The following is a 22,231-nucleotide window of genomic DNA, read 5'->3' as shown; positions in this document are numbered from 1 at the left end:
CTTTATAGTGTCCTCACTATGTATGTGTATTAGTTCATTTTCACACAGCTGATAAAGACATACCCAAGACTGGGCAAAAGAGAGATTTATAATTGGACTTTGAGTTCCATGTGGCTGGGGAAGCCTCACAATCATGGCAGAAGGCAAGGAAGAGCAAGTCCCATCTTACGTGGATGGCAGTAGGCAAAGAGAGAATGAGAATCAAGTGAAACAGGTTTCCCCTTATCAAAGATCTTGTGAGACTTACTCACTACCGTGAGAACAGTATAGGAGAAACTGCCCCCATGATTTAAATTATCCCCACCTAGCCCTGCCCTTGACACGTGGGGATTATTAAATTTAAGGTGAGGCTGTGCGTGGTGGCTCACGCCTGTAATCTCAGCACTTTGAGAGGCTGAGGACAGGTGGATCATGAGGTCAGAAGTTCGATACCAGCCTGGCCAACATGGTGAAACCCCGCCTCTACTAAAAATACAAAAATTAGCCAGGCATGGTGGTGGGTGCCTGTAATCCCAGCTACTTGAGAGACTGAGGCAGGAGAATCACTTGAACCCGGGAGGCGGAGGTTGCAGTGAGCCGAGATCGTGCCACTCAAGCCTGGGTGACAGAGACAGACTCTGTCTCAAAAATAAAAAATAAATAGGTGAAATTTCGGTGGGGACACAGAGCCAGACCATATCAGTATGTAACTGGTATTCTGAGAAATTTCCCAAATAAATAATTCAAGGTGAGATTTGGGTAGGGACACAGAGCCAAACCATATCAGTATGTAACTAGTATTCTGAGAAATTTCTCTCTTTCCCACATTGAATTAACTTAAATTAACTTTTTAAGCTGTGATTTACGTGTAATAAAATGTATATATTTTAAATAATTCAGTTCAATAAATTTTGGTAAATAAATATACCTATGCAACTATTACCACAATCAAGATATAGATCACTCTCATCACCCCAAAAAGTATCCTCATGCTCCTTTGTAGCCATTACCCCTGTGCCACCACCACTGGCCCCAAACAGCTTTCTGTCACTGTTTTATCTTTTCTAGATTTTTTTTTTTTAAGAGACTGAGTCTCTCTCTCTTGTGCAGGCTGGAGTGCAGTGGTACAATCTCAACTCACTGTACCCTCCGCCTCCCAGGTTCAATCAATTCTCCTGCCTCAGCCTCCCGAGTAGCTGGGATTACAGGTGTGTGCCACCACACCCAGCTAATTTTTGTATTTTTAGTAGAGACGAGGTTTCACCATATTGGCCAGGCTGGTCTCGAACTCCTGACCTCAGGTGGTCCGCCCACCTTGGCCTCCCAAAGTGCTGGGATTACAGACATAAGCCACCATGCCCGGCCTTTTCTAGATTTTTATAAAAGTAGAATTACAGAATATTACTCTTTGTGTCTGTCTTATTTTGCTGAACATGTTTTTGAGATTCATCCATGTTGCAAGTAATTCATTCCTTACATTCATTGCTGAGTAGTATTCTGTCAATTGGATATATCACAATTTATCTATTCACTGCTTGATGGATACTTGGGTTGTCTGTAGCTTTTTGGCTATTACAAAGACAGAAGTTGAAGTTAACATTGTTTCTCAGCTTGGCTTGTTGAAAATACTGTCTTTTACACACTGAATTACTTTTGTTCCTGTGTTAATGATCTATTGCTCTATAACCAACTGACCCAAATTTTATTGGCTTAAAACAACAATAATCATTTTTTTTTTCTGTTACAGTGTCTGTGGATCAGGGATTTGAGAGGGTCTTGGCTGGAGGGTTCTAGCTCATGATATCTCACGAGGCTGCAGGTATTTGTATTAAGGCTGACTAAAATCAAGATAAGCTTCAAAGGTGGTTCACTAACATAATTGGCAAGTTGGTGCTGGCTCTTGGTAGGAGTCCTCAGCTCCTCTTCAGGTGTGCCTCTCTGAAGGGCTGGTGTTCACCTGACATGGTGACTGGCTTCTTTCAGAGCAAGTGATCCAAGAGACCACACCACAACCTGCAGTGCCTTTTAGGATCTAGACTTGGAAGTCACATATTTTCGCTTCTGCCATATCTTATTGGTCACGTGACCAATCTTGATTCAGCATGGGAGGGAACTTATTCAAGGATATGTATAATGAGAGAGAATGATACAAGGTATGAATACTAGGAGGCCAGGATCATTGATTGAGAGCTGTCTTGCAGGATGGGGTGTCACAATATACCTTTATTAAAAATGAATTAATGTGTAGCTGTGTTTCTACTTCTGGACTTAATTTGGTTTCCCTGATTTGTATGTTTGTCGTTATGCTGATATCACACTATGTATTACTACAGTTTTATAGTCTAGAAATCAGATAATATAAGACTTTGTTCTTTTTTAAAACCATATTAGTTTTTCTGAATTATTTGCATTTTCACATAAGTTTTAAAGTTATCTTGTCAGTTTCTACAAAAACTGCTGATTGAGTTTGCATTGAATCTGCAGGTCAACATGAAGAGAATGACATCTTACTAATAATATGGGCAAATCCTAATATATGGCATAGCTCTCTATTAAGTCTTTAATTTCAGCCATGTTTTGTAGTTTTGGTATATAAGTCTTGCACATATTTTGCTAAATGTATCTCTAAGTAGTTTCTTACTGGATGTTTTTGTAAATGGCATTTTTTTTTTTTAATTTCAATTTTCAGTTCTTTGCCAGTGGATAGAAATATAGTCACATGTTGCTTCATAATGGGGAGAAATGCCTTGTTAGTCAATTTAATCGTTGTGTGAACACCATAGAGTGTACTTACACAAATCTGGATGTATAATATAGCATACCACATACCTAGGCTGTATTGTATAGCCTACTGCTTGTAGGCTACAAACCTGTACATCATATTACTGTACAGAATACTGTAGGCAGTTGTAACACAATGGTATTTGTGTGTTAAAACATAGAAAAGTTACAGTAAAAATATGTTATTATAATCTGTGAGACCACCACTGTATATGTAATAGAGTCTGTTGACTGGAATGTCATTATGCAGCACATGACTGTTCAGGTGTTTTTGTTTTTGTTTTTTTTTGTATCAACTTTTTATCCTGCAACTTCGCTAAATTCACTTGTTAGTCTGGTAGCATTTTTGTGTGTTCCTGAAGATTTCCTACATACAGGATTGTCATCTGTGGATAAAAACAGTTTTACTTCTTCCTTTTGCATATATACTATACCTAGCTTAGTGCAATGTCAATAGAAATGGTAAGAGTAGACATAATGATACAATAAAAAGAAAAACCGTATACTATCAGTAAATGCAGTAAAAGCATTTTGGGAAAAAAAATCCAACATCTTTTCCTGAGAACCCATATAAATGAAAGCTCTTAAGAATGTAAAAGTGGGGGTTCCAGGTAAGATGGCCGAATAGGAACAGCTCCAGTCTGCAGCTCCCAGTGAGACCAACACAGAAGGCGGGTAATTTCTGCATTTCCAACTGAGGTACCCAGTTCATTTCATTGAGACTGGTTAGACAGTGGGTGCAGCTCACGGAGGGCTAGCAGAAGCAGGGTGGGGCACCGCCTCATCTGGGAAGTGCAAGGGGTCAGCGAACTCCCTCCCCCAGCCAAGGGAAGCTGTGAGGGACTATGCACGAGGGTCGGTGCTATTTGGCCCAGATACTACACATTTCCCACAGTTTTTGCAACCCGTAGACCAGGAGATTCCGTTGGGTCCCTACACCACCAGGGGCCGGGGTTTCATGCAAAAAACTGGGTGGCCGTTTGAGCAGACACTGAGCTAGCTGTAGGACGTTTTTCTTTTCTTTTTTTTTTTCTTAGCCCAGTGGCACCTGGAACCCCAGCAAGGCAGAACTGTTCACTCCCCTGGAAAGGGGGCTGAAGCCAGGGAGCCAAGTGGTTTTGCTCAGCGGGTCCCAACCCCATGGAGTCCAGCAAGCTAAGATCCACTGGCTGGAAATTCTCTGCACAGCAGTCTGAAGTTGACCTGGGACACTCCAGCTTGGTGGGAGGTGGGGCGTCTGCCATTACTGAGGTTTCAGTAAGCGTTTTCCCCTCACAATGTAAACAAAGCCTCCGGGAAGGTCAGACTGCAGCATGGCAAAGCCACTATAGCCAGACTGCCTCTCTAGATTATTCCTCTCTGGGCAGGGCATCTGAAAGAAAGGCAGCAGCCCCAGTCAGGGGCTTTATAGATAAAACTCCCATCTCCCTGGTACAGAGCACCTGGGGGAATTGGCAGCTGTGCACACAGCTTCAGCAGACGTAAATTCCTGCCTGCCAGGTCTGAAGAGAGCAGCAGATCTCCCAGCACAGCACTCAAGCTCTGCTAAGGGACAGACTGCCTCCTTAAGTGGATCCCTGATCCCCGTGCCTTCTGACTGGGAGACACTTCTCAGTGTGTCCAGAGTTGGTTCCTTCCGGTGGGTTCTTGGTCTCGCTGACTTCAAGAATGAAGCCATGGACCTTCGCGGTGAGTGTTAACAGCTCTTAAAGGTGGCACGGACCCAAAGAGTGAGCAGCAGCAAGATTTATTGTGAAGAGCGAAAGAACAAAGCATCCACAGCGTGGAAGGGGACCCAAGCAGGTTGTGACTGCTGGCTGGGGTGGCCAGCTTTTATTCCCTTATTTGTCCCTGCCCATGTCCTGCTGATTGGTCCATTTTACAGAATTCTGGTTGGTGCATTTACAATCCTTTAGCTAGACACAGAGCGCTGATTGGTGCTGTTTTCAGAGTGCTGATTGGTGCATTTATAATCCTTTAGCTAGACATAGAGTGCTGATTGGTGTGTTTTTACAGAGTGCATTTACAGTCCTTTAGCTAGACGCAAAAGTTCTCCAAGTCCCCACTCGACCCAGGAAGTCCAGCTGGCTTCACCTCTCACCAGCAGGGGTTGGCAGACACCTCATATAGGAGAGTTCCAGCTGGCATTTGGCAGGTGCTCCTCTGGGATGAAGCTTCCAGAGGAAGGAGCAGGTAGCAGTCTTTGCTGTTCTACAGCCTCCACTGGTGATACCAAGGCAAACAGGGTCTGGAGTGGACCTCGAGCAAACTCCAGCAGACCTGCAGAAGAGGGGCCAGACTGTTAGAAGGAAAACTAACAAACAGAAAGCAATAACATCAACATCAACAAAAAGGAAGCCCATGCAAAAACCTCATCCAAAGGTCCTCAGCGTCAAAGACTAAAGGTAGATAAATCCATGAAGATAAGGAAAAACCAGCACAAAAATACTGAAAACTGCCAGGTGTGGTGGCTCACGCCTGTCATCCCAGCATTTTGGGAGGCTGAGGCAGACGGATCACAAGGTCAGAAGTTTGAGACCAGCCTGGCCAACATGGTGAAACCCCGTCTCTACCAAAAATACAGAAGTTAGCCAGCTGTGGTGCATTTATAATGGTTGGTGCCAGCTACTCGGGAGGCTGAGACAGGAGAATCGCTTGAACTCGAGGAGGTGGAGGTTGCAGTGAGCCAAGATTGTGCCATTACACTCCAGCCTGGACGACAGAGTGAAACTCCGTCTCGGGGGAAAAAAATGCTGAAAATTCCGAAAACAGCATGCCTCTTCTCCTCCAAAGGATTGCAACTCCTCCCCAGCAAGGGAACAAAACTGGATGGAAAATGAGTTTGATGAATTCACAGAAGTAGGCTTCAGAAGGTGGATAATAACAAATTCTTCCAAGCTAAAGTGCATGTTCTAACCCAATGCAAGGAAGCTAAGAACCTTGATAAAAGGTTACAGGAACTGCTAACTAGAATAACCAGTTTAGAGAAGAACATAAATGACCTGATGGAGCTGAAAAACACAGCATGAGAACTTTGTGAAGCATACACAAGTATCAGTAGCTGAATTGATCAAGTGGAAGAAAGGATATCAGAGATTGAAGATCAACTTAATGAAATAAAGCATGGAGACAAGATTAGAGAAAATAGAATGAAAAGGAATGTACAAAGCCTCCAAGAAATATGGGACTATGTGAAAAGACCAAACCTACGATTGATTGGTGTACCTGAAAGTGACGGGGAGAATGGAACCAAGTTGGAAAATGCTCCAGGATATTATCCAGGAGAACTTCCCCAACCTAGCAAGACAGACCAACATTCAAATTCAGGAAATACAGAGAATACCACTAAGATACTCCTCAAGAAGAACAACCCTAAGACACATAATTGTCAGATTCACCAAGGTTGAAACGAAGGAAAAAACGTTAAGGACAGCCAGAGAGAAAGATCACGTTACCCACAAAGGGAAGCCCATCAGAATAACAGTGGATCTCTCAGCAGAAACCCTACAAGCCAGAAGAGAGTGGGGGCCAGTATTCAGCATTCTTAAAACATAATTTTCAACCCAGAATTTCATATCCAGCCAAACTAAGCTTCATAAGCCAAGGAGAAATAAAACCTTTACAGACAAGCAAATGCTGAGGGATTTTGTCACCACCAGGCCTGCCTTACAAGAGGCCCTGAAGGAAGCACTAAATATGGAAAGGAAAAACTGGTACCAGCCACTGCAAAAACCATACCAAAATATGAAGACCAATGACACTACGAAGAAACTGCATCAGCTAATGTGCAAAATAACCAGATCAAATTGACACATAACAATATTAACCTTAAATGTAAATGGGCTAAATGCCCCAATTAAAAAACACAGACTGGCAAATTGGATAAAGAGTCAAGACCCATCAGTGTGCTGTATTCAGGAGACCTATCTCATGTGCAAAGACACACATAGGCCAAAAATAAAGGGATGGAGGAATATTTACCAAGCAAATGGAAAGCAAAAAAAAAAAAAAAAAAAAAGCAGGGGTTGCAATCCTAGTCTCTGATAAAACAGACTTTAAACCAACAAAGATAAAAAAAAGACAGTGGCATTACATAATGGTAAAGAGATCAATGCAACAAGAGCTAACTATCCTAAATATAGACCCAGTACAGGAGTACCTAGATTCATAAAGCAAGTTCTTAGAGACCTACAAAGAGGCTTAGACTTCCACACAATAATAGTGGGAGACTTTAACACCCCACTGTCAATATTAGATCAACAAGACAGAAAATTCACAAGGATATTCTGAACTTGAACCCAGCTCTGGACCAAGTGGACCTAATAGACATCTGCAGAACCATCCACCCCAAATCAACAGAATATACATTCTTCTCAGCACCATATAGCACTTATTCTAAAATTGACCACATAATTGGAAGTAAAATACTCCTCACCATATGTAAAGGAACGGAAATCGTTAAGTCTCTCAGACCACAGTGCAATCAAATTAGAACTCAGGATTAAGAAACTCACTCAAAACTGCACAACTACATGGAAACTGAACAACCTGCTCCTGAATGACTACTGGGTAAATAACAAAATTAAGGCAGAAATGAATAAGTTCTTTGAAATCAGTGAGAACAAAGACACAGTGTACCAGAACTCTGGGACACAGCTAAAGCAGTGTTTTGAGGGAAATTTATAGCACTACATGCCCAGAGGAGAAAGCAGGAAAGATCTGATATCAACACCCTAGCATCACAATTAAAAGAACTAGAGAAGCAAAAGCAAACAAACTCAAAAGCTAGCAGAAGACAAGAAATAACTAAGATCAGAGCAGAACTGAAGGAGATAGAGAAACAAAAAAACCTTCAAAAAAATCAGTGAATCCAGGAGCTGGTTTTTTGAAAAGATTAACAAAATAGATAGACTGCTAGCCAGACTAATAAGGAAAGAGAGAAGAATCAAATAGATGGCAATAAAAAGTGATAAAGGGGGTATCACCACTGATCCCACAGTAATACTACCACCAGAGAATGTAAACGCCTCTATGCAAATAAACTAGAAAATCTAGAAGAAGTGGATAAATTCCTGGACACATACACCTTCCCAAGACTAAACCATGAAGACGTCGACTCCTTGAATAGACCAATAACAAGTTCTGAAATTGAGGCAGTAAATAATAGCCTACCAACCAAAAAAAGTCCAGGACCAGATGGATTCACAGCCGAATTCTACCAGAGGTACAAAGAGGAGCTGGTACCATTCCTTCTGAAACTATTCCAAACAACAGAAAAAGAGCGACTGCTCCCTAACTCATTTTATGAGGCCACCGTCATCCTGATACCCAAACCTGGCAGAGACACAACAAAAAAAGAAAATTTCAGGCCAATATCCATGATGACTATCGATGCAAAAATCCTCAATAAAATACTGGCAAACTGAATCCAGCAGCATATCAAAAACCTTATCCACCATGATCAAGTTGGCTTTATCCCTGGAGTGCAAGGCTGGTTCAACATATGCAAATCAATAAATGTAATCCATTACATAAACAGAACCAATGACAAAAAACACATGATTATCTCAATAGATGCAGAAAAGGCCTTTGATAAAATCCAACACCCCTTCATGCTAAAGACACTCAATAAACTGGGTATTGATGGAACATATCCCAAAATAATAAGAGCTATTTATGACACACCCACAGCCAGTATCATACTGAATGGACAAAAGCTGGAAGCATTCCCTTTGAAAATTGGCACAAGACAAGGATGCCCTCTCACCACATAGTACTGGAAGTTCTGGCCAGGGCAGTCAGGCAAGAGAAAGAAATAAAGGGTATTCAAATAGGAAGAGAGGAAGTCAAATTGTCTCTGCAGATGACATAATTGTATATTTAGAAAACCCCATCGTCTCAGCCCAAAAACTCCTTAAGCTGATAAGCAATTTCAGCAAAGTCTCAGGATACAAAATCAATGTGGAAAAATCACAAGCATTCCTATACACGAATAATAGAGAGCCAAATCATGAGTGAACTCCCATTCACAATTGCTACCAAGAGAATAAAATACCTAGGAATACAACTTACAAGGGATGTAAAGGACCTCTTCAAGGAGAACTACAAACCACTGCACAAGGAAATAAGAGAGGACACAAACAAATGGAAAAACATTCCATGCTCATGGATAGGAAGAATCAATATCATGAAAATGGCTATACTGCCCAAGGTAATTTATAGATTCAGTGCTCTCCCCATCAAGCTACCATTGAGTTTCTTCACAGAATTAGAAAAAAAACTACTTCAAATTTCATATGGAACCAAAAAACAGCCCATATAGCCAAGACGGTGCTAAGCAAAAAGAACAAAGCTGGAGGTATCACACTATCTGACTTCAGACTATACTATAAGGCTACAGCAACCAAAACAGCATGGTACTGGTACCAAAACAGATACATAGACCAATGGAACAGAACAGAGGCCTCAGAAATAACACCACACATCTACAACCATCTGATCTTTGATGAACCTAACAAAAACAAGCAATGGGGAAAGGATTCCTCATTTAATAAATGGTGTTGGGAAAACTGGTTCAGAAAACTGAAACTGGACTCCTTCCTTACACCTTATATAAAAATTAAGTTAAGATGGATTAAAGACTTAAACGTAAGCCCTAAAACTATAAAAACCCGAGAAGAAAACCTAGGCAGTACCATTCAGGACATAGGCATGGGCAAAGTCTTCATGGCTAAAACACCAAAAGCAATGGCAACAAAAGCCAAAATCCCACAAATGGGATCTAATTAAACCAAAGAGCTTCTGCACAGCAAAAGAAACTATCAGCAGAGCGAATAGGCAACCTACAGAATGGGAGAAAATTTTTCCAGTCTGTCCATCTGACAAAGGGCTAATATCCAGAATCTACAAGGAACTTAAACAAATTTACAAGAAAAAAACAACCTCATCAAAAAGTGGGCGAAGGATATGAACAGACACTTCTCAAAAGAAGACATTTATGCAGCCAACAAACATATGAAAAGAAGCTCATCATCACTGCTCGTTAGAGAAATGCAAATAAAAACCACAAGGAGATACCATCTAGCGATCATTAAAAAGTCAGGAAACAACTATGTTGGAGAGGATATGGAGAAACAGGAACGCTTTTACACTGTTGGTAGGAGTGTAAATTAGTTCAACCATTGTGGAAGACAGTGTGGTGATTCCTCAAGGATCTAGAACCAGAAATACCATTTAACCTGGCAATCCCATTACTGGGTATATACCCAAAGGATTATAAATCATTCTACTATAAAGACACATGCACACATATGTTTACTGCAGCACTATTCACAATAGCAAAGACTTGGAACCAATCCCAAATGCCCATCAGTGATAGACTGGATAAAGAAAATGCGGCATATATACACATGGAATACTATGCAGCCGTGAAAAAGAATGAGTTCATGTCCTTTGCAGGGACATGGATGAAGCTGGAAACCATCATTCTCAGCAAACTAACACAGGAACAGAAAACCAAACACCACATGTTCTCACTCATAAGTGGGAGTTGAACAGTGAGAACACATGGACATAGGGAGGAGAAGGTCACATGCTGAGGCCTGTCGGGGAGTCGGGGGCAAGGGGAGGGATAGCATTAGGAGAAATACCTAACGTAGATGACAGGTTGATGGGTGCAGCAAACCACCATGGCACATGTATACCTGTGTAACAAACCTGCACGTTCTGCACATGTATTCCAGAGTTTAAAGTATAATAAAGTGATTATTGATATTGTTGAAAAAAAAAAGAATGTAAAAGTGTTGGCTGGGCATGGTGGTTCACACCTATAATTCCAGCACTTTGGGAGGCCGAGGCGTCTTGAGCCTTACTTAATGGCCTCTTTCATTATGTTGCCCAGGCAAGTCTCACTGGGCACAAGTGATTCTTACTTTTGGGAATTTGAATCGTTTGAGACTAGCCTGCACAGCATAATGAGACCCCATCTCTGCAAAAGAGAAAGAAAAAGAAAAAGAAAGTTGTGGTGGTGCATGTCTGTAGTCCCAGCTACTCGGGAGGCTGAGGCGGAAGGATCACTGGAGCAAGGGAGGTGGAGACTGCAGTGAGTTGTGATTGTGCCACTGCACTCCAGCCTGAGCAACAGAGTGAGACCCTGTCTCAAAAAAAAAAAAAAAGTTAGTTTATAAAGAAGAGCTGCAACCAAAAAGTTTGAGAACTGGACTAAAGTAACCTAAAATGGTAACTGTTTAGAGTAGGTAGGGATTCTTAATCCAGGGTTCCCAATACTCTTAGAAAAAATATTTTTATATCTATATATCTTTTTTTTTCACTAACCTCTGGATGAAATTCAGTGTTTCTATTTTGAATGCAGGCAACAAAACACAGCAGTAATATTAGCAGCAACTGTGACTTTGTTACCAATAGATGTTTTTTCCTGTATCCATATTTAAAGATTGTTTCTTGAAGCAACATATAGTTAGGTCTTGCTTTTTTATATTGCCTTTGAATTGGAATGTTTAGACAATTTGCATTTAATGTAATGATGTGATTTCCTTTCAATTCTACCATCTTGCCTTTTGTATTGTATTTGTCCCATTTTTTTCTTTGCTATTTTTTGCTTATTTGTTTGCATTTTTCATACTTTCTTTTTGATTGAGTTGAAATTTTTTTTTTTTTTTTTGACATGGAGTCTAGCTCTGTTGCCCAGGGTGGAGTGCAGTGGCATAATCTTGGCTCACTGCAACCTCCGTCTCCTGGGTTTAAGCAATTCTCCTGCCTCAGCCTCCCAAGTAGCTGAGATTACAGGTGCCTGCCACCATGCCTGGCTAATTTTTATATTTTTAGTAGAGATGGGATTTTGCCATATTGGCCAGGCTGGTCTCGGACTCTTGACCTCAGGTGATCCACCTACCTCAGCCTCACAAAGTGCTGGGATCATAGACAGCCACCATACGTAGCCTGAGTTGAATTTTGTTTGTTTTTTTAGTGGTTGCTCTGGGACTTAGAATATACTTCTTTAACATATGAGAATTTACTTTCAAAACATAATATTACTTCATATATAATCTAAGGACCTTCAGTATTCTATTTCTCTCTCTTCTACTATTGTAATATATCTTAGTTCTACATGTAAACCCTGTGATTGTTACCTTTTTTCTTTAAGTGGTGAAGTTACTCTTGTGGCTGGGTGTGCTGGCTCATGCCTGTAATCCCAGCACTTTGGGAGGCCAAGGTGGGAGGAGCCTTTGAGCCCAGGAGTTTGAGACCAGCCTAGGTAACATAGTGAGACACTGTGTCTACAAAAAAATTAGAAACATTAGCCAAGTGTGGTGGTGCACTCCTGTAGTGCCAGTTGCTCAGGAGGCTGAGGTGGGAGGATTGCCTGAGCCTAGGAGCTTGGGATCTTGGGTGAGCTATGATCGCACCACTGTACTCCTTGTACTCCAGCCTGGGCAACAGAGTGAGACCCTGTCTAAAAAAAAAAAAAAAAAAAAAATGACTTATTCACGATTTAAATGTATTCTGGTGAACTTTTTGCCTCCAGCTTTTTTTTTTTTCCTGCCCCCACCAGGAGGATAAGGTCTGGGAAAAATCTTTTACTTTCATTTCTTCAACATATATTCATTGTATTTATCATTGTAGGTTGACTAGTTTTTTCTTTGTTTTATAGATGTTCTATTTTCTTGTCCTGCATAGCTTCACAAGAAGTCTCTCTCTCTGTGTGTGTGTGTGTGTGTGTGTGTATTTTTTTCTTTCTTTTTTTTTTTTTTTTGAGACAGAGTCTGACTCTGTCGCCCAGGCTGCAGTGCTGTGGCGCAATCTTGGCTCACTGTAACCACTGCCTCCCAGGTTCAAGCTACTCTTCTGCTTCCGCCTCCCAAGTAGTTGAGACGACAGGCTCACGCCACCACACCCAGCTAATTTTTTGTATTTTAGTAGAGACGGGCTTTCACCGTGTTGCCCAGGCTGGTCGCGAACTCCTGAGCTCAGGTAATTTGCCCGCCTTGGGCTCCCAAAGTGCTGGGATTACAGGTGTGAGCCACCACGCCTGGCCAAAGTCTGTATATTTTAACTTTGTTTCTATCTAAATTTTTTTCCTCTGGCTTCTTGTAAGATTTTCTGGTTTTGACAGCTTTTCAGGAATTTGATTGTTGTGCCTCGTTGTGGTTTTCTTTACTCCTTCAGGAGGGGGGCTCATTGAGTTACTTGGATGTGTAGATGTGTCTTTTTTTTTTTTTTTTTTTTTGAGACAGGGTCTCACTCTATCACCTAGGCCAGAGTGCAGTGGGACAATCACAGCTCACTGCAACCTCTGCCTTCTGAGTTCAAGGGGTCCTTCTACCTCAGCCTCCCAAGTAGCTGGGACCACAGGCACATGCTACCACCCTCAGCTAATTTTTTGTATTTTTGGTAGAGGTGAAGTTTCACCATATTATCCAGGCTGGTCTCTAACTCCTGGCCTCAAGTGATCTGCCCATCTTGGCCTCCCAAAGTGCTGAGATTACAGGCATAAGCCACTGCACCTGGCCAGATGTATCAGTTTTATCAAATTTCGAAAATGTCATTATTTCTTCAAATGCACTGCTCCCCATTCCAGTTACAGGTATATTGTACTGCTTGATAGCTTGGTATTGTCCTGTAGTTCTAGTCTTTTTTTTTTCTTTTTCTTTTCTTTCTTATTACACCCCTAACCCTTCTACCCTTGCTTCTTTCTTCCCTCTCTCCTGTCTCCCTTTCCCCTTCTCTTCTTTCCTCTTATTCTCATCACATTTTAACTTTGTTTAAATTTGTGTATTCTCTATTGCTATGTCTTCAGATCCCCGAACTTTCCTTCTGCGGTATTTAATACATTGTTAATACCCTCCAGTGATATTTCTATTTCACATACTGTTTTTGAATACTGTAAGTTCTTTTTGGTTCTTATTATTATGTGTGCCGTTTTCTTCCTCATTTTTTTCTTTAAATTTTTGAGCATATTTATAATAGCCGTTTTAGAGTCCTCATTGGCTAATTTCATCATCTCGTTTCTGGGATGGTTTCAGCTGATTTATTTCACTCTGGTTTCAGGTCACTTTTTTTTTTTTTTTTTTTGAGACGGTGTCTCGCTCTGTCACCCAGTCTGGAGTGCAGTGGTGCGATCTCGGCTCACTGCAAGCTCCGTCTCCCAGGTTCACACCGTTCTCCTGCCTCAGCCTCCCAAGTAGCTGGGACTACAGGCGCCCGCCATCACGCCCGGCTAATTTTTTGTACTTCTAGTAGAGACGAGATTTCACCATGTTAGCCAGGATGGTCTCGATCTCCTGACCTCGTGATCCACCTGCCTCGACCTCCCAAAGTGCTGGGATTACAGGTGTGAGCCACTGCGCCTGGCCTCAGGTCACATTTTCTTTCTTCACATTTCTATTAATTTTTTATTGGATGCTGGACATTGTTAATTTTATATGGTTGAGTGGTAGAATTTTTTCTGCTTCTTTTAAAGAATTTTGGACTTTGTTCAGACAAGTGGTTGGGTTACATGTGGATCAACTCCATCCTTTTGAGCCTTGTTTTAAGCTTTGTTAGGAAGCATCTAGAATATCATTTACTCTAGAGCTTATTTAGCTCTGCTACTAAGATAAGAGTCTTCTGAGGTTTCTAGTGAATTCCTAGTTTTTCAACAAGGAAGACTTCTAGTCAGAACCATGTGACTCTGGGAATTGTTCCACCTGTAAATCTCTATTTATTCTTTGCCTTACCTTTTGAAGTTAGTCTGTGTGCTGGACTTGGCCACGGACTCAAGTGAATCCTTATGCAGATTTCTGGAATTTTATATGCTTTGCTTCCACTTCTCTGGCCCACTTCCAAGCTCTGCTTGAGTTCTTTCTCCCTTCACCTCAATCTGAAAAATGCCTCTAGGCAGAAAGCCAGGGCAATGTTAGGTCTCACTTCATTTCTTTTGCATCTCAGAAATCACGGTCCTACACTGCTTATTATCCAATAGCTAAAAAGAGTTTTATATTTTTTTTGTTCACTGTTCTGGCTGTTATTGTGGGTTGAAAAGTCTGTTTCTAGTTATTCCACCATGGCCACTGAAAATTATTTCCTGTTTTTATACCTTTTAAGATAACCATGGAGATAAAAAATAAAGTTTACGTTCCTTTTATTTTCTCTGGCTATTTGGGCCTTTTGGCATATATTGCTAATAACTGCCTATAGTGTTGCAATTTCATCTGATCTCCTGTTCAAGATGACTTTTTTTTTTTTTTAGACGGAGTCTCGCTCTGTCGCCCAGGCTGGAGTGCAGTGGCACGATCTCGGCTCACTGCAAGCTCCGCCTCCTGGGTTCACACCATTCTCCTGCCTCAGACTCCGGAGTAGCTGGGACTACAGGCACCTGCCACCAGCCCGGCTAATTTTTTGTATTTTTAGTAGAGATGGGGTTTCGCCGTGGTCTCGATCTCCTGACCTCATGATCCACCCGCCTCAACCTCCCAAAGTGCTGGAATTACAGACGTGAGCCACCACGCCCGGCCAAGATGACATTTTAAATGGTTCAGCTATAATACAATAATGAACAAAATAGTATAGAATTACTGTAGGATATTTTAAGCAAATAAAATAGCATGTACATTATATTAAAGCTCATGAGTGAATGTTTTTAAACAGTACATAAGTTGTTTAAATGATAGCTTTGCAAAGAATTGGGTTTATCATTGTAGTCATAAGATTATCAACTGTTGGATTTAATCATCTTGTTTTCTAATCAAAGATTTTTAGAAGTAATATGAACGTAATTGATGCCTAGTCAAAGATGATCTTCAGTGAATTAAAATATCTGAAAGTAATCCTATAAACTTATGTTAAAATCTATATGGATTTTGCCATGTAGCTCCTGTTGTCCCTTTGATAGTCTTACAAGGAAAAAAACAAAACAAAACAAACTCCTATATTTGATGCAGTAGTATACCTTATTAGACTGTTAGCATGTTTCTTAATCTTTGATTTTTTTGTTTGTTTGTTTTTCAGATCGTCAGTATTTAAACAGATCACATCATGCGTGAGTACAAGCTAGTGGTCCTTGGTTCAGGAGGCGTTGGGAAGTCTGCTCTGGTAAGTTAGCCACCTAACTGTAACTGATTAGTATAATACAAGAAGAATTTTGACATTTCCTTGCTTTCGGACTTCTAGATGCCAAAGAGAAAAGGTGGCATTATTATATATCTGATATCTGTCCCATAAAGGACAGGAAATCATTTAATAACCACAGATGTATAGTTTTATAACATTGGCTCATTTATTCTTATATTTACCAAATATTTATTGGCTATCTTATATGTCAAGCACCAGTGCTTATGATTCAGAGAGGAGTGAGATTGTTCTCATTTTTAAGGAATTTACATCGTAGTGGGGGAAACTGATTATTACAGATTCTAGTGGGATAATTCCTCACCTGCTTCCACCCTAGACTTAGATGGAATGAAGGTCATTTTTTGTGTTCATGCTGTTTTTATTTAGTACATAGTTATTGAGCTTCTACAGTGTCAGATTCTAGGGTCACAACAGTGAACGAAAACAGCCATAGTTTCTCATGAAGCTTGCATTATAGTGGAGGAGATGTAATAAATACACAAACAAAGAACTACTTGGTTATACTTGTGAGAGAGATACTCTGAAAGAAAAATACAGATTAATTTAGAAGAAAGGAAGAGTGGATGTGGGAGACAAATTGGGAGTTAATACAGTATACTAGGTAATTGTTTATGGAAGCTTGGATTAGGACCATGGCAGTTAAGAAGAGAGAAGTAAATGTTTGAGGATCAAGTAAGTGGTAGAACTGGCATAACTTGGTGCTGGATTGATATGGGGACTAGGAGAAGAAGGAGCTGTCAAGGATGGCTCCCAAGTTTCTAGTTTGAGCTACTAATTTTATGGATGGATTAAAAGAAGAAGGGAGGTGGAGAATGAGCAGTGAGAGTCCAAATCAAAGAGTCATGCCAAATTTTATGTTTGTGACATGTTGAAGTAATAAAAAAGAGAGGCTGGTGATATGATTTTGGGTGCCATCAATATGGTGATGATATTTAATTTCATGAGAGTTATATTACTGTTAGGCATGTAAGTCAGTACCTCTGTCGAGAATGTTTGAGAGTATCTGTCATTTTTAATGGCATATAACTTTCAATTCAGCAATTCCTTCTCTAAAACTGTAGCCCACATATAAGTTCACATGTGCAAAATGGCGTGGTCAGGGAACCTCGCAACATTCTTTACAGTGACCAGAGTCTGGAAACAACCTAAATGTATTCCATTAAGGGGCTAGTTAAGTAAATTTTAATACATTTTCAGAGTAGAATACAGCCATTAGAATGCAATAGCTCTATGTATACCAATATGTAATGATATCAAGATGTATTATTAGAGAGAAAAAAGGTACTAAACAGTGTAGACTATAATTTGTGTTTTATATTTTAAAAAATGTAGGCTGAGGGGAGATACCTGTAAAATTGTAGAGTATCTCTGCAAGATTGAATAAACTATGAATAATATCAGTTACTTTCTTGGGAGTGGGATTGGATAGCTGGGAACAAGGGTGGTAGATAAGCTTAGTTATCACTGCATAGCCTTTTGTGCCTTTTTGAATTTAGTCCGATGTCCATGAATTACCTTTTCAAAAATAATTTTGGAAAAAATCCGTAGGAGTGAACGAGGTCTAGGGAGATACTAGAGAGAGAAGAGCAGAGCCCAGGACTGAGCTCTGAGTACCTCTCAACCTTTAGAAAGTGGGTAGGATTGGAGGATCTAGCATAGAAGAAGTTGTCTTTACTTGATTGCTCAAAAGTCAAGTAAAAAAGAGGAAAGAGATGATCAGAGAGCATAGAGGTAGTTGGACATGATAAAGGAAGCAGCTTTAGTCAGGTCATGTTGCCATAACTATAGTGGGGTGGGTTGAAGAGTAAATGAGAGCTGAGGAAATGGAATATAGACATTTGAAGAAGCTTGATTATGAGAGGGGACAGAGAATGGGGGCAGAAGCTGGAGAGATATTGGGGTTAAGGGAGGTTTTTGTTTTAGAATTGGAGATAGTAAAGCATATTTGTATGCTGGGGGCAATTCCTCTCCACTGGAGAGAAAAATAAGGATACAGGAGAGGGAAAGAGGAGAGGATCCAGTACAAAAACCCGAGGGATAAAATTATAATCTATGTGAATGAATGAATGAGATGTCCCTGAAAATTAAGACAGAGGATAAGATTCAGAGGAGTAGTCAAATATTACTTTTAGTAAGAAAGAAATGAGAAGCATTGGATTGTTTTGCATTTTTGCAAGTCTTATTAATGTCTGGCTTATAGAAGGCACATGGGCTCTTATACCTGCTTCTGTATCCAGTCTCTTGCAATAGCACATGTTCTATACCCTTTGGAAGATTCCACTGTAAACTTATGAGAAAAGAAAAAGAGTACATCTTAGAGTACATCTTAGTATCGTTAGGAAGATAGTTTGACCTTAGGGAGCCTCTGCCTTGGACCATATTTTGAGACTCTGCTCTAGCCCAAAGCATATTACGAAACCATATTAGACTGCCTTTTTTTAATCTTGAATCAGCGTCTTCCCCTGGAGTGCAGTGGCATGATCATGGCTCACTGCAGCTTCAACCTCCTACGCTCAAGCAATCCTCCCACCTTAGCTACTCAAGTAGCTGGGACTACAGGTGCATGCCACCACCCCTGGCTAAATTCTTAAATTTTTTGTAGAGACAGTCTCACTGTGTTGCCCAGGTTGGTCTCAAATTCCTGAGCTCAAGCAATCCTCCTGCATTGGCCTCCTAAAGTGCTAGGAGTACAGCATGAGCCACTGCATCCAGCGTAGACTGCTTTGTATGTTTAAATTATGTGTCGTACTTAGAAGATGAGGTGATTAAATCCTTGATAAAAATCATGATTAAGGTTTTTGGTGTGATTATATCTTGAGTTGCCTTTGAATAATAGAAGCTTAGTAGGAGAAAGAAGTTTACTATATTTGAGTTAATCTCTTTAGCTCAAGCTAAAATAGTATATCAGATATTCCTCTGAGTAATTTAAGTGTAGATGACCTCAGTCCACATTCTTACCCTTGCTTTTTAGGCAATAATGTACCAGACCCTGTTTTAAAGTTACCTAGGAAATATCTTAAAACCATCTTCTGTACTTTTTTCACTTACTGAATGATAAATACGTATTTTCTAGTATGTGCTTTTGGATGCCTTTAAAAGTCGATAATATCTGAAAAGGATGAATGGGCAATATTTTCCAATGGAAAAAGTAAGGCTTTGGAATCAGGAAGATGTATGTTTGAATCTCAGCTGGCAAATAGGAAGAATAACTATTTCTGGGACAAATGTGAAATTTGAATGTGGTTATAAATTAAAAGTGACTAGCTTAATGTCTGGAACATAATAGACATTCAGTAAGTTTAAATTTCCCTTTCTCTTTTCCACCACAATTTAGAAAGGCTTTAAAAAATTTACCAGATGCTGCTTGAGGTCCCAGCTACCTGGGAGGCTGAGGCGGGAGGATCTCTTGAGTTCAGGAGTTCAAGGCCAGCCCAGGCAACATAGCAAAGACCCTGTGTTTAAAAAAAAATTAGAACCTTTGTCACTCCATTAAGGGCAGAGGGCATGGGATAAAAGTTACTATAGATATATAAAGGGGCAATAGGAGTTTAAATATTGATAATTTTCATGTTTTAATTAGTTCAGATATGTTATTTGTATCCTTGTATTTTAAAACTTAATGTAATTAACAGTGTATTATCATCAGTATTGATGACAGTTTTTAACATGACTACCTCCTTTCATAATAAATGTACTCTTAGTTATGGATGTATCCTTATATTGAAAGAATTAATAATGATATTATACTTTACATTTGCGTGTTTACTCAGATTTTCACATAATTTCTATTAATCATTATAACTTGTGAGGTTAAGTAACATTCAAAGGAGTTTTCCTTTAATTGTTTAATATTTCTCTATTTTTTTCCCCCAGACAGTTCAGTTTGTTCAGGGAATTTTTGTTGAAAAATATGACCCAACGATAGAAGATTCCTACAGAAAGGTAAAATGTGAAACTTGTACACACATGCTTACAAGTAGTTCCTTATGATGTTAAAATTTGATCTGTAAATTTGCTTTTTGAAAATAGTTTTGAGAAATGATACAAATATCGTGCATCTGTTTTTAAAAGTTTCATCAAGACAGAATATTTCTTACAGAATACTACTTTGATATTCAGAGCTCTGTGTTCTGTTACTGATTAGTGACTTGTTCCTTAATGTGGACATTTTCCTGGTGGAGAATGTTGCCACATATGAAAAAATTGCATATAAATAGTAGGTGTGTTTTCAACTTGCTCTTTTGTTACCAAAAATTAAGACCACCTTTATGCTTGAAGTTATCCAGTGACTGAACATTTTTATTTTTGTCTAGTTTTATAAGTTTAAATATATCTCATCTTTAGACTACAAAAAAATTAGAGTCTTGTTTAATACTATAATTGGGTTACATGCCATACATTTGTCAAAACCCATAGAATGTACCATGCCAAAAGAAAATCCTAATGTAAACTGTGGACTCTTGGTGATAACGATGTGTTCATGTGGGTTCATCAGTTGTAACAAATGTACCACTCTGGTGCAGGATGTTGATAGTGGGGTGAGGCTATGCATTTGTGGTGGCAGGGAGTATGTGGGAAATCTCTGCACCTTCCCCTCAGTTTTGCTGTGAACCTAAAACTGCTCTAATAAAAAAAAAGTCTATTTAAAAGGGGAAAAAAATTAGGTACTTGGTCTTGACAAAAAATATTCTGTAGAAGACCAGCTAGAGTTGTGGAAAATTTTCAGTATTTTATATGTCAAATATATTGGGTGGGGTGGAGGTTATAAAAGGCTAGTAGCCAAGAATATTTTTTAAAAAGATTAAACTTTAATAGGAAAGGATTGCTTTTGAAGATGTTTTTAGAATTTTCCTTTAATAGTGCTGTAACTTTTGTTGAATTAATTTGTTAGTTCATGAAGGACTACTAGTAGAGCAGTTTCATTGTCTTCAAATTGGAAACAGAATTATGCTGTAGATACATCGAGAAACTATAGTCCTAATTGATTATTCACTGAACATTCCCAGTTACAAATTTTGCGGATTATCACACTTGTCCCATAAGTGGTGGGGTGGATGAGTTTGTGGTCTGACCAGTGGTGCCCCTCATCAATGTCTGATCTGACACAGAAGCAGAGTTTAAAATAGTCTTTAGGTTAGCACATTTATTTTTAGAAGACAGTGTTGCTCTACTGAAATTTTCCCAAAGTAAGTTGCTAGTTAAAGCTTTCACTGCAAAGCAAGATCTGTATCTAAAATTCTAAAGGACTAACTTTTCTTAATCCCTTCTTTATTAAAATAGTTTTCCACACAGTTGATAGTTGATACTTTCATTAGACCAACCTTCTCTTCTTTTATAAGACCAATGGGTAAATAGAACTCAGTGTATAAAATTTCACCTTTCACATAGAGCTTTTCTAGAAAAGTGCCTTTTTCTTGAGGCACTGTTTTAGCTCATTGTTATTTATTTTAGTACTCCTGTGTTTCTTTTATGTCTTAAACTCAGATTTTACTATGTATTTAATTTTCTGCATATTTTAGTAAAATTTTAACAACTTGAACATGGTAAGTTGGCAAGATTTTCTTTACCCCAAAATCTTGTGCGCATTTTGAGCCATTTAATATTTTTGTACTTTGTTTTCTTTGGAGATAATATAAATACACATATGTACTTTTTTTCTGTTAGAACTATACTTGTTCGTTGAAGTTTTCCTCAAATTCCAAAATATGACTTTTGCCTTTTCTAATAACAAATAAGAATCATTACAGAGGTCAGAAAATATCTAAACTCAGCATTAAGCATCTTGGCTTCTGTAATATGAATAGACTGTACTTGAGACTGCTGTTCTTTATTGTGGTACCAAGTTTACCACCAGCCATTACAGCATACTGCTGGAGAAAGTCTTTGTATTTGTTAATAGATACTTTGATGGAAGAGGTGGGAAGAAAACAGAATGAGATTTTGATGTTACTTTTTAACTTTTTCTTTTTTTGCCCCCACAGCAAGTTGAAGTCGATTGCCAACAGTGTATGCTTGAAATCCTGGATACTGCAGGGACAGTAAGGATGTTTTCTCTTCTTTTGGTAGATTTTAATTCGTGAGCAGGTTTTGTCATCTGAATAGGTTTTGTCATCCAAATAATTCTGAGTAAAATAATCATTCTGATTAAGAAGAAATTCTCTGAACATAGGGATTCTTAAGTATATGAAATCAACTGTGATGTAGTTAATGCTCACATATCACAAAGTTCACCTGTAATAATCTGTGTGTTGGGTTTCTTCCTACATTGAGGTAAGGATTATGCTATCAGTGATTTTTTTTAATGTATTTTAAATTTAGAATTTTAGTTAATATTTGTATTTCT

The 22,231-nt window shown here is 39.3% G+C and overlaps 1 protein-coding gene across 7 annotated transcripts in view; it reads left to right on the top strand.

Moving 5' to 3' along the window:
- RAP1A (RAP1A, member of RAS oncogene family) overlaps positions 1-22,231 on the top strand; it is a 95,234-nt gene that overhangs the window by 57,078 nt on the left and 15,925 nt on the right. For 6 of the 7 annotated variants that reach the window (XM_058439467.1, XM_058439469.1, XM_058439468.1 and 3 more), the window contains 3 exons: positions 15,766-15,849; positions 19,762-19,830; positions 21,870-21,926. In XM_058439467.1, the coding sequence (XP_058295450.1) occupies positions 15,793-15,849; positions 19,762-19,830; positions 21,870-21,926 (183 nt within the window). In that variant the 5' untranslated portion in view covers positions 15,766-15,792. Of the gene's footprint in view, positions 1-1,779; positions 1,799-15,765; positions 15,850-19,761; positions 19,831-21,869; positions 21,927-22,231 lie in introns of those variants that run through there. The other variant, XM_032155019.2, reaches the window with a different exon arrangement.

This window comes from Hylobates moloch, unplaced genomic scaffold (assembly GCF_009828535.3).
Source record: "Hylobates moloch isolate HMO894 unplaced genomic scaffold, HMol_V3 SCAFFOLD_5, whole genome shotgun sequence".
NCBI lineage: Eukaryota > Metazoa > Chordata > Mammalia > Primates > Hylobatidae > Hylobates > Hylobates moloch.
The sequence above is the reverse complement of the archived record's forward strand: the minus strand, read 5'-3'. Positions and strand labels throughout refer to the sequence as shown.